General features: G+C 46.2%; 1 protein-coding gene across 9 annotated transcripts in view; it reads left to right on the plus strand.

The window, feature by feature from the left end:
* ZC3H18 (zinc finger CCCH-type containing 18) overlaps positions 1-12,542 on the plus strand; it is a 49,959-nt gene that overhangs the window by 20,963 nt on the left and 16,454 nt on the right. For all 9 annotated transcript variants that reach the window (XM_014942535.1, XM_014942537.1, XM_014942539.1 and 6 more), the window contains one exon: positions 11,759-11,959. In XM_014942535.1, the coding sequence (XP_014798021.1) occupies positions 11,759-11,959 (201 nt within the window). The remainder of the gene's footprint in view (positions 1-11,758; positions 11,960-12,542) is intronic.

The raw sequence follows: 12,542 nt of genomic DNA on the forward strand, positions 1-12,542 counted from the left end.
GGCTGGTTTGGGAGTTTGTGGATAGCAAAAGTATATGGAGAATTATTAAGTAAAACTCCCAAAAGAGGCTAGAAAAACTAAAGGGAATGCATGCCTTAAAATGAGTGTCTGCTTGGTGTTACGGTGGAATTGCAGCGTGGAGTCAGGTTTTTTGCCTCTCCATTTTTTTCTGAAAATCCTGCTTCTGACCTGTGTGAAAGAAAACATTGAACCAGACAGACTAAATGTCTAGGAATTTCAGAAGTGAATCCTATTTTGTTTCTCTGTCAATTACTTAAGTACTGTGGCTTACCAACATACTGTGTATTAGGTGTATCTGTAAAGCACTGTATAAATATCACAACTGAATATAGAACTTGTCTCATGGGAAGTTCTAATGTCACAGCATTTTTCAGTTCAGAATCGGGGAAAAGTTACCAAATTTCCTGCTGGAGGACATCTCCAGGAAAGCTGATTACCAGTGTCGGTGTCTTGGAAACTAGCAGCAGATGGAGTCTTCCAAGAGCACGTAGAGGAACATGTGTTCCTCTACAAATGTGTTCACATGTGTTCAAGCATGTGTATGTGCCTCTTGGGGTGAAGAGGGGTGCAGGGAAGCTGTTTCCCAAGATGTATTGGAGCTTCTCCTTCTGTCCGATGTCTCTGTCGTTTCTGGAGCACCAGAGGAAGGTGTGAAACATTGTTTGCATGAAGAGGAGTGTGTTTTAACAAAAAACAGGGCTAAGAAGGCCTGGAAGGAGATGCCATATGGAATTGTGTGGTTTTAGGTGGGAGCAGGGTTTAGTCTTGAATCTGACCCAGAATTCTTACTCACATTACTAGAAGGAGAGCTGATTTTTGATGATGACCCTCTTTTCCAAGAGGAATTCACAGATTCGGAACAGTTTGAAGGTGTCTTGTGAGTGCTTTAGCGCAATAGCAGTGTCAGAGTGGTTACAGGAGAACTTCTAATTATATGCTACATTTAATTCTAATCTTTACGTAAAACCATAATTTGTGCACCTTAATTACCCCATTTGCTGTTGGTTTGTGTGCTCTCATTGGGTTAGTGGTGGAAGAGATCTTGCTGTCCAGAGCCATGTGATGATGATGATGACAAGGACGAAAGTGACGTCAGCTGATTGGCAGCTCAGGTTGTTGTTAGTCACCCACAGTCACCGTGACCGGGATCACTGTGCGCGAGGCTGAGGCTGCTCTTTCCCCTCACACTCATGATGGGTCACGGGGCAGGGCTTTGTGGGAGAGCTTTCCCTGTTAGTGCTGCCCAAGGTTTGCTGGGCAAGAGCAGTGGCCATGGTCACCAATCTTAGATCCATCTTTGCCCTCTGTAACCAACCATGTGAGCCAAGAGATAGGATTTACAGTGTTTGTGATGTTACGTACTTAGTGGATACAGGTTCCCTGCATCCCTCCTGTGCCACCTCTCTGGCTTAAGCACTGCTTAAGGGAGCTGTGGGTGCCTCTTGGGTCTCCAAAACATTCTTTCTAGAAGTGGATCTACTGTTGGAAGTGTCCTGTAGCACCAGCACCGATGACTTTGGGGGCAGGCAGAGCTGGAGGGAGGGACAGCGAGCAGGGCTTGCTTTTGGCTTCATTTATGCGGGACTTTAAAAGCTACTTTAAAGGCAAGAAGTGTTTGTAATTTTTGTGTTGAATAGGGGGCTAGTTCTGAGCTCTCAAAAAATTAAAATATCTTAGGTCAGCGCCTACACATGGTATCTCGTCTTAGAGGAGAGTGGAATTAATGGGTGTACTTACCAGTAAACCCCAAAGCCCTACGCTGTTGAGGGCAGCTCTCCAAGTGCTCTTTATGGGACTTCAGTTCCCACGGTCCATGTCAACATGAAGAGTCTTTAACTGCAGCATTTACAGGTGTATGGATGTTGGCAGAGAAAACGAAACTGCAGAAAAAGCCTTTTTTAAAAAAAAGTGAAAGCTTAATTCAATTTCTTTTCCCTTGGAGAAGACATCCCTCATCCAGCAGTTCGTGTTTCCCTGCACTGCATTCCCCAGGGGCCTCCGTCACGCTTACGGTGTGACTCGGCTCAGGGCAGTGCCGTTTTGTCCCACAGAACCCTTTTTTTTGACAGGCTCCAAACTTCCTGGTGGCAGTTGGAGCCGTCTCACCTTTTCTCCACATACCTTCGTGCCGCGCTGGCGGAGGGTCAGGGTTTGGCACCTTTGGGATTAAACAACTCCCGAGTTTGTTTAATGTGTAAAAAAACTCGTTGATTGCGTCGCGCTTCCTGGGCGGCGGGATGCAGGACGCTGGCGTAGCGCTCACCTGCGGGGCTATTTATAGACTCTGGGCTTTCCCTAATGGCTAGGTCCCAACTTTTGGCAAGTCCGGCCTTTCCAGGCGTGCTGTGGTGACGGGGGCTGGCTCGCGCCGGGCTGCGGGCGGTTGCCCGTTAGCATTCCTGCACCAAAGGCAGGGCCGCTTCCAGCCCGGAGCCCACGCGGCCCTGCTTCTTTCTTCACTAATGAGCTGGAGAGATTTGGAAAACTGCTCCACGGGGGGGTTGTGTAACCTGTGAGGAGCTTTGCCAAAGGCAGAGCTGAGGATGTCTGTAATTACAGGTAGATGCCGGTCTGTCCATCGGCGTACGAGCTCCCTCAAGTACGGGCTGGAGGAAGGAACAAACTGACATATAGAACGTGGAGTCAAAAAGGGATGAAAGAAAACTCAAAAAGCAAATAGCTGGGAACATGAAAACAAATTCCCTTTCCATTATACTGAAAGCAGGGAGGTTTAATCTGATCTCTAAGCAACAGCAAAGTAGTTAAGGCTAATAAAAGAGAAGCCAGAGGACTTCCTGGCATCACTGCTTGCTACAGATGAGGAGGATTAGAAATTAACAACAAATAAAGATTATAAACCTTAATGGAGTCAGTGGTAAATGTTTCTCCTTGAACCTTTTAAAAGAAGAGGCTGCAGTGTTGATGCTCCAAGTAGGATTGTCACACGTGGATTGGACTTTTTCTGGAGGAGTGTGCAATCGCTGCTTTCTGCTTTGGGTTTTTTTTCCCTTCAAGTTTAAGATGAGCACTCCAAGAAATTTATAATCTGAGATTGCAATGCTTGTAAAGTTGTTCCTCCCCCTCCTCCTCCTCCCTCCTCAGGCATCGAACCCTTAAACAAGCCAGGACACTTTATGATCAATTAGAGGGATAACTTGGCTGGCTGTCCTCATGCTCCCCATCTCCAGAACGAGTTCTGATGCCCCAGGCTGTGACTGATTTTTGCTGAGTGCAAAATTTCTGCTGTGTATCTCCGTCTTGCCCGTGTAGCTCCCTGTTGTGCAAAGCATTTCGGGGATAAAGAAGTGGCATGAAATATGTTATTTGGAGAAACTTGGAGCAGTACGAGATGTTCTTACCTGGGCGCTGGATGCAGCCACAGTGCTGCTGACCTTCAGCTGTGAGCGAAGGCCCTACACACAGAAATAGTAATTTGCTTTAATCCTTCTATTGTTGCATGGGTCGTTATCCAGCCATCATCCGAGCAAATCTGATTGTTTCAGGAGCGTGTTGGGCAACACAGTTAGTGTTGTGTGACCTTATGGTAGCGGTTGTATTTCCAAAGCACTAAAGGACATTGAGGAACTGGACCCGCTGGCAAGAGCAGCACCCTCGGTATCAGTGCCCTGGTGGCTGGGACAGCACTAGGTGGTTACTCACCCAGCGGGGAGGAAGAAGAGGAAGCAATCCCATGCTGCAGCTCCGTGGGATGGGCTTTGATTTCTTTCCCACCTCTGAGAGGTGCTGGGTTTCCTCTGCAGGGGATGCTGTGCAGCGTGGCAAAATGAACCTTTGGGTGAGAAACTTGTCGTCTCCAGTTCATAAGGAAGTTTGTCCTGAAGTTTGACCTTAAATCTATTTTCATGAAGACAAGTTTGGTCTCAGCCCACTATATGGACTCTAAAAATCTGTGGGACTCTGGTCCCGAGTGGGGTGAGGAAGGAAGCTGTTGTCCTCAGAGATGTCCCAGAGTCTGGACAGGAGATGACAGCAGCTCCAAAGTGAACTGTCCTGTGATTATCACACACACACCAGTTTTTTTGGAAGGAAGTTTTCTTCAGCTGGGCGGCTAGAGATTATCGATGGAGTGCACTTATGCAGCCATTAAAAAAATAAAAATAACACCTGCAAGCAGGGACATTGTAAAATTTAAAGCAATGTCAGAAAGGGCAGCTATTCTGTAGCAAATCATAAATCCTTTGTAAAACCCTTCTAGCAAGGAGAGTTGTGCTTCTTTCCAGCTTCTGTTGAGGTGACAGTAGCCCTTGATATAATGCTATATAATGCTGCAGGCTCTGGGACAAAAGGTTATGTGTTCTCTTGGCAAAGCTCACCCTTGCATTATTTTTTGAAGCTAGTTCAAGTTGTCTTTGTAATAGGTTGTTGTTAATCTTTGGGGTGAGCGCACTTAATGAACAGGATAACCTGGAGTCTAAAATCAATGAATGCAGGTTACCCAGGGCTTGCAAGTTAGAAAGTGTTGGAATAAGGTTGATTAGATAAAGGAGTGGCAAAAGTAAGGGAATGCAAATGGAGTGATTCATGATTGTGTGTGTATGTGTGTGATCACAAACCGACTGAACTCGTTTTTCAGAAGAATCTGTCATTCTAAGTGTTCCTGGGTCGTTGTCTTCTTTCCCTAGAGCTTCTGGTGGTCTCCCCGTGTCGCCAGCTGGATCTGCTCCCTAGTTTTTGAGTGTAGGGGCTCTGTACAAAAGCAGCTGTTGCTCAAATACAGCTAGATGTTTTGGTGGGTTTAGTAATAGCACCTCATTCTGTTGTATAAAGCTGGTGGGGTAGGCTGGTGGATTTTGTCTTCTCTTAGTTTTCCTTGTGGAAGTGTCGGCTGTCTCTCAGAAGAAATCCTGTATTTGTTCCTGTTTGTCCTGCCAGAGGAGGAAGAGCAGGCAGGACAGACAACGGTGTGCACTTCCCTGTTTCAAGTCAGACATTGGTAAGACCCTGGAGCGCTCTGAATTAGTCTGAATATCCATGAAAAGTTCCTGAGGAGGAAAAGCAGCCTCTGTCAGGAGGCGCAGATTTGTGCTCCGGGTGTCTGCGCCTTCCCTGGGCGGCTTCTTGGAGCGCAGTGAGTTAAGAGAAGCAAATGGCCCCGGGCTGTTGGGTTTCCCTGGCTGAAGCCTGGCTGGGGCCAGACTCTGTTCATCCCGTGCAGGGCCATGCTGCATTCAGTGCTACATGGAGCAGCACCGCTCAGAAGAGGACTTCCCTTCTCTCCACGTATGGAACGTGCCCCATGCTCCTATGTAGTTCTTCAGACTCAGAGTCGAGCACCCTGTCCTGTACACTGTGGTGATAAACATTAGAGTAACTTGTTTACATCCCCATTTTTTTTTTATGGTGTGGCTTCCAGCTGGAGCAATGGAACCTGGTTAGACAGCTTCGCTTTCAATTTTATTCCCAGCTCATTTGGGAAGTTAGCGATGATAAAACCCCTCCGCCAACCAAATCAGCAAAACTTTTCAAAGTTCTCCGCAAAGCATTTCTGTTGACTGGAGTTTTCATTAGTCTTCATGGTTCTTGAGGTTCTGCCTCCGCTTCCACAGTAAAAGGAGAAGGGTTTCGTAACCATAAATCAAGATGAAGAAGAACATCGAGTGACTCAGATGTGGATCTCAAGGAATGTGTTTTTCTTTGGCATTTCAGAGATGGAATTACTGGAGAGATCTCCCACACTGGATTTTATTAAAGCATTGCAAAGACTGGGGCAGAATCGCTACACGCTGGTTCCTCTCGTTTAGAGGAGGCTCTCAAGGCGTCAAATGCTCAGCCCTTAGGGTAGATCACCTCTCAGATATGTTTATCTACCTGCTGTGATGATTTCATACTCTAGGTTCAGATGGTATCTCCACTATTTAATTTCAAAGCCTCTCCCCATCAGGCTTTGAAGAAATTTTTATTATTTTTTTTTTTATTTTTTCTTAAGCAACTGATAACTCTGCTTTAGATCAGAAGGTCTTGAGGAAGGCATATCCTTTGCTAATATTTCACCAAGATCAATTAGCGCACCGGCTCCAAGGTTCAGCATTCCCTGGCGTAACTGCACGTGGCTTTCGGGAACTGTTGTCCCTCTACAGCCACACGAGTGACTTTATTGTGCCGAGATGGGGAAAAATCTTTCAGTGTACATGCACACTGCTTAGAGTTTATTTTGCAGCAGTTGCAGGTCCCTTCACCAGGCGCCTTGGCACATGGCTCCAGTCGTTCCTCGAGTCCGTTTCCTCTGGAAAATTCCACTGACACTGGAGGAAAAGTCACGCCGGCGCTGCTGACGCAACGCTTGCCTTCCTGCAAGAAACGAAAAAGCTTTTAAATCATCGGTGGACTTTCCTCTTTCAGAAAACTGAGGTGTAACTGCCGGCCAAAACAGCAGCCCTGGAGCCAGGCTGACGTCACCGGTGACCGTGGGTGATAAGGTTTGCGTTACCTGTGGGAGCCGTGTCCCACAGGGAGGGGGAAGGAAGGAAGCACTTTCCCCGGCGAACTTATTTTCCCCTCTAAGATTAGAAATGCTTCGGCGTCATTTGCATAATACATGAGGAGGAAAACTTGAGCCGTGCGGCTCCGTTTTCCCCCCCCCCTCCAAATTCTTGTTGAATCCAGTGACGTGCTTCAAACGGGGTTTATTTGGGAGCTGGGGCGCGTGCGGTTGGGAGCTGGCTGACCTACGCCGGGGTTTGCCTTGCCAGCTGGATCTGCCTTTGTTCCTCCTCTCATTGCCAAAGCCACGTTCAGCTTCAGTTCTCCGCTTGATTGCCGTAATTAAATTCCAGCCAAATATGCATTAACGTGTGCGTTCTGGAAAATAAAGCATTTAGTTATTTTAAGGTTAAAATAGGCTTCGGAAATAGCGAGGCTCTGCAGACCTTGCTCGTGCCCTGGTGACGCAGGATGCTGCTCCTCGGGGCTCTGGGAGGAAATTAAGCTGCATTCGATCAGTATTTGTTGTCAGTCTCTTTTAGTCCTCTGTAGTTTGGTTTTGGTTTTTTTTTTTTAAAACCTTGTGGCATAGGCTTGCCTCATCAGGGAGTTAATTCTCAAATATTTGAAATATTCAAGGGGAAACGGTTTTAAATTGGAAGAAAAAAGATTCAGATTAGATATCAGGAAGAAATTTTTTACTATCTTGCCTCATCAGGGAGTTCATTCTCAAATATTTGAAATATTCAAGGGGAAACGGTTTTAAATTGGAAGAAAAAAGATTCAGATTAGATATCAGGAAGAAATTTTTTACTATGAGGGTGGTGAGACACTGGAACAGGTTGCCCAGGGAAGCTGTGGATGCCCCATCCCTGGAGGTGTTCAAGGCCAGGCTGGATGTGGCCTTAAGCAACCTGCTCTAGTGGGAGGTGTCCCTGCCCATGGCAGGGGGGTTGGAACTATATGATCTTTGAGGTCCCTTCCAACCCTAACCATTCTATGATTCTATGAAATATTTCCTAAAAGTTGGAATTTGGTAAAAAAGGAGATGGGGATTCACACGTGTACTTTTGGGGGTGTATGACTTTTTTAGGTTTGCCCCAGCATGGACGGCAGCAGCCTGGGTAACTGCTGGGCTGAGGATGAACTCGTGTGAAGTGCAACGAGCTGATCTTGTGGCTTAACAACCCCAAAGCAGCCCAGGCTTCTCTCCTTCCCTCCTCTCTTTGCCACGGATCAGCTCCCGCAGTTCTCCAAACCCTGCCACGAGCTGGTTGGACTTCCTGACCCAGCAGAAAGCTACTTTTATTTTTTTCTATTTCCTCTCCCTATTGAGTTAAGGAGTTGAGTTGGCACATGGAGAGCTCCAACAAGGCACCAGATCCAGCACAAGACAGGAAGGGGAGAATTACCCGGTTGTAAGAGTGAAAGTGAGGAGAAAGCCTCCCCCTTCTCAAGATCAAATACATCGCTCAACCCACCCAGCAGTGCACTGGGAGCAGCCAGAGTGTTTGGTGGAGCTCTGGGCAGCCTTCCTGCCTCATCTGGGCTGGGAGCCACAGGCTGGATGCCTCTTCTCAGCAGGCTTTCCTCTGCGAGCCTTACAGCTTCCTCCACTTTCATCCCAGCAATTGCCCGGTATCAGTAGGCAGGAGTAAAGGTGATTGAAACAGCGACTGTTTCGTGGGCTGCTGGGCCTCTAATTGTCTCTTCAGTGAAACTCGTACAGGCTGTAATTGAGATGTTAGTCTAAGGCAGACAGTGAGGATCTTGGCAGTTTCTCCAGCTTACTTTCAATTCTGACTCCTGAATTCCACTGGAGGAGACAAGCCAAGTGGCATCAGATACCAGTCTCTCGTATTAGGTTAAACAAGTTTATTTGGTGATGCTACACGTTGGGCACGCAGGTAACTCTTGAGGAAAGGCTTTGAAAATGTCCTGACGTGAGCATCATTTTTCTTTCTTGGCTATGGTATAGTAACACATTTACTGCTGAGTCAAAAAGCCAAAGCATATCCAGAAATGAGGCTTTCTGTTGTGGTTTTCCTGGGGAAAAAACCTTTCCTCCAGAAAGTGACTTCATCAAGAGAGAATTGCATCAAACCAGGTAATAGGTGCAAGTAATGAGATTTGCTTTCATAGTCATCTTTCCTCCAAGCTCGCGCCCAAGTTGTGGAGTTCAGCTTAAGTTGCTCCCACGTGGAGTTGGAGCTGAGGTCCAGCTCCCAGGATATGGTGCTGTTGGGTGTGAATGTGAGCAAGTTGGGATTCTGAGAGACAGAGAATAAGTTCTGTAGGAGACTTTTCTCTCTAAAAACTATTGCAGGAGAGAGTTGAGCAGAAGAGGTGCGAGGTCATTGATGAGTTGTTGACTTTCATGTTTGTCACCTTGGAGTGAAAAGCTTCTCAGCGGGGTTTATCCAGGTCTTGAGACTCACCTGCACCAGCAGAATATTCCTCTTGAGTCTCCCAGAGCACGCAGACTGTGGTCCCTTGGGAAGGGACATCAGAGCAGAACATAGCCTAGTGTTATTCATGAGCATCCTCGCATGGTGTTCTCCTCCTCCTTTCTGCTTCTGCTTGATGGAACGAGAGCTTGACCCTTGCTATGACTATTAAGTGTTATCAGAGTATAAATAATAGGTCTGGTTTATCTCAGCCCCATACTCAGAGTCATGGTCTTCCTCAGATACTCAGATACAGTTGTGGCTATAATATGGAAAATTAGACCAACCCACTGCAAATAACAAGTGCTGTGTTAAATAGTGTACGTTAGAGCAGCAGTGGAAAGGGTGGTGATGCTAAATGAAGATGCTGGTGAATAATGCTGAGCCATAACCCTGTTTGGGACTCTGTTACTGGGCAGTCAGCAATTTTCTGTGCTAATACGTAAGTGTCCTCTTCTGAAGCTGGGATGAGATTTGTGGGAGAGGTGACTGTGAAAGAAGAGTTTCTCCTCCCATAAAATTCTCTGTACACCAGAGACAGAACAAAACCAATTTTCTTTTCAGTAATTGTTCTAGAGACTGAACAAAACCAATTTTCTTTTCAGTAATTGTAATTTCAGAGAGTACAGTCGGTTAGAAGAGACTTAAGTGAAAAGCAAAGGTCTGTTTTTCAGAGAGTGTTTGCTTCTAGCAGTGATAAAGCCTGATGTGTGTAGTTAATGCCAAGGAACGGGACGCAGAGAGGCTCTTGCTTATACTTACTCCTATAAACAACATTATTTGCCCCATTGGAGGGTCGGAAGTGGGAAAGTGTAGACGGCTCACATCTATGGGTGACCCAAAACTGGCCAACAAGGTATTCCATGCCATCTGCATCATGCTTGGGATAAAAGCTGAGGGATTGAAGGGTCAGCCTCTTCAGTGGCTGGGGTCTAAGGAGGACTCTGCCCGTTCTTCTGCCTTTCCTGAATCCACATCCCATCCAGTTGGGTGATGTGGTCATCATCCTCAGAACTTGTTACTGATTTTGTTTATATTTGTATATGATCCATGTGTTCCTGAATCCACATCCCATCCAGTCGGGTGATGTGGTCATCATCCTCAGACCTTGTTACTGATTTTGTTTATATTTGTATATATTTCATTATTTTCTTATTAATATTTTTACACTTTCTTTTTATTGTTAACATTTCATCTTTTCTTCCAGTGGCCAGCCCAGCCTAAACCTCGACAACTGGGAAAGATGTGGAATAAATTGTAAAATTGCTGTAGTCATATCAGCAAAGATAGAGAAAGATTAGGGCACTGCACTGGACTTTAAAGTCAGCATATACAAGTTCTAGAGTTGGGGAAGAGGAGAGAGGCTGTAAGAGTTTTAACTGTGTTGAGACTGTTTTAATATGCCGCCAAGCAAGGAGGAGATGAGACTTCTTAGTGACTAGTGAAGCCTTCAAAGGGCAGAGCAGGCTGCGAATGAAGAGCTTTAATTATCCTGTTGTCTGCTGAAGAAGTGTTGTGGCAAGAAATGCTGTCCATAGAATTATTAGAAAACTTAAGGGTTGCTTTTTTTATCTCAAAAGGTAGAGGAAGTTGTGTGGGGAGTGGTTGCTTCAGTGGTGTGACTAATGGGGTGGTACTGGCGGAACCCAGCGATGGAAGGTGCCTTTCCTCCCCCAAATCCTCAGAGCAAGAGCGTTCCTTATTTTCAGAAAAGGAATAAACACATCATATTGCTGGTAATTTGATGAGTGCAGCAGACCTCATAAACCTCTAAGCAAGCACAAACTTTTTCTAAAACCCAAGGGAGAAGGTTATAAGCGGGTAATTCAACAGTTGTGTGCAGGTTAGAGTAAGGATGAAGAAAAATCCCAATTTTAATCACCCATAGATAAGAGAGGTAATAAAGATTAGGCCTGAAGAAACTCAGCCTGGAGTCCTTAAAGAACTATTGGGTGCAGATGCTGAGAAGTTAGCAGTGAATTATTTTCAGAGGAGAAGAATAATTTCAGTGGAGGAGAAGGGAAGCCCAAAGAAAAGGGGGAAACACAACTAGAGCCCTTAAAAGGGAATAGAGGAGATGGAGGGATCCAGCCTGACTGGTCACATCTTCATGGTTATCAACAATAGGAGAGCATGTGTTTGATGGTGTTTATAAGCACCTAGTGAATAATATGGTGATAAAACAGCCATTATGAACCTCAGCTGATGAGGTAACCATCCCCTTTGTAAGAGTAAAAACAGATCAATGCGTCTTGGCTGCGATAAGGTTTGTGACATAGTCCCACGTGATGTTCTGATAAGGGAACTGTAGGAGGGCAGTTCAGGCTGAATCCCTTCTTTGGTACCTAATGGTTGTTTCCAGCGATTTGCTGTGTTGGGAAGGCTTTTCAGATGCATGCTCAAAGTTTGTCCTTAGCCTAGTTCTGTTCAGTATTCTTATTGCACTGGGGTCTCTGCCTACTAGATATGGGTTGCTCCCGCTCTAGCTACTTGGCATAGGCATGGAAAGAACCAGCTTTCTCCCTCTCTTCCCTCTATTGTGTGCTTGTTTCCCATCCTTGGAGGCCAAAAGCCAAAGCAGAACTTGGCTAGCAGTCGCTGCTGGTCAGTGTGACAAAGTAGCTCACAAAGTTTGCAGGTACTGCTGTGTTGAAGGGCTCACAGTCACTGATATACAAAATGATAGCTGTTCTAACCCTTCATCACCCCAAAGTGATGCTCAATATCCCGCAGTGGAGGTTAAGAGCTTGTACTGGTATGAAGGATGAGTTTCTGAGATCTTTTCCTGGTTCTATTAGCCTTATTGTATAAAAAAAGTCCCAGCTACTTAACTTCTCTTGGTTTTCCAGCCGTCAGCCTGAGCCACCAAAGAAGGAGAAGGAGGCAAGCGCACTTACCACCGCTCAGTCGAAGAGAGCAGATGAATGGAAGGACCCCTGGCGCCGATCCAAGTCCCCCAAAAAGAAACTCGGTGTCTCTGTCTCTCCCAGCCGAGCGCGTAGGCGCCGAAAAACCTCTGCTTCTTCAGCGTCTGCTTCTGGCTCTTCAAGGTGAGTGGAGGCAAAGAGCGTGTCACATCTGAGCTTTGTTAGTGTGTCAGGGAACGTGACGTGACTCTTTCTTGTTAATGGAAGATGTTGAGATGTTTGGGAAAGCAGTTCAAGACTTGCTGTGCAGTAGCAGCTATGGACACTGGCATATAGGTAATGAGATGGAAACCAAGGGAGCGGGGGGGCCCATATCTGTGGGTGCTGTGATGTGATCTGTTGAAGACTAAGGAAGGACAGGTCCATGGAAAAGTCACTCTTCAGGGAAATTAGACTTGGAAGCGGTCCAGATGTTTAGTAGCTCATCCAGATGAAAACTGACCTTAGTAGGAGCAGAAGGAGGTGGAAGATGTAAGAATTGGAGCCTCTTTGCTCCGGGAGTGTTGGAGGGATGAGGTGAGCCCACTTCAGGAAGAGCCTCCTGATGCTGTTGGGGTAAAACTGGGGATGTGGAGGCTTGACAGAGCCCTAGAGGTCTGCAGTGGAGCTCAGAAACCAACAGATGCCCTGAACTTGGGAGAGTTGAGGCATAAGCTGGATCAATTTTCTTTAAATGCTTGAACTTTTGAAGCTCCTTAAAACGGGA

Source organism: Calidris pugnax, unplaced genomic scaffold, assembly GCF_001431845.1.
Source record: "Calidris pugnax isolate Ruff unplaced genomic scaffold, ASM143184v1 scaffold28, whole genome shotgun sequence".
NCBI classification, from domain to species: Eukaryota; Metazoa; Chordata; class Aves; order Charadriiformes; family Scolopacidae; genus Calidris; species Calidris pugnax.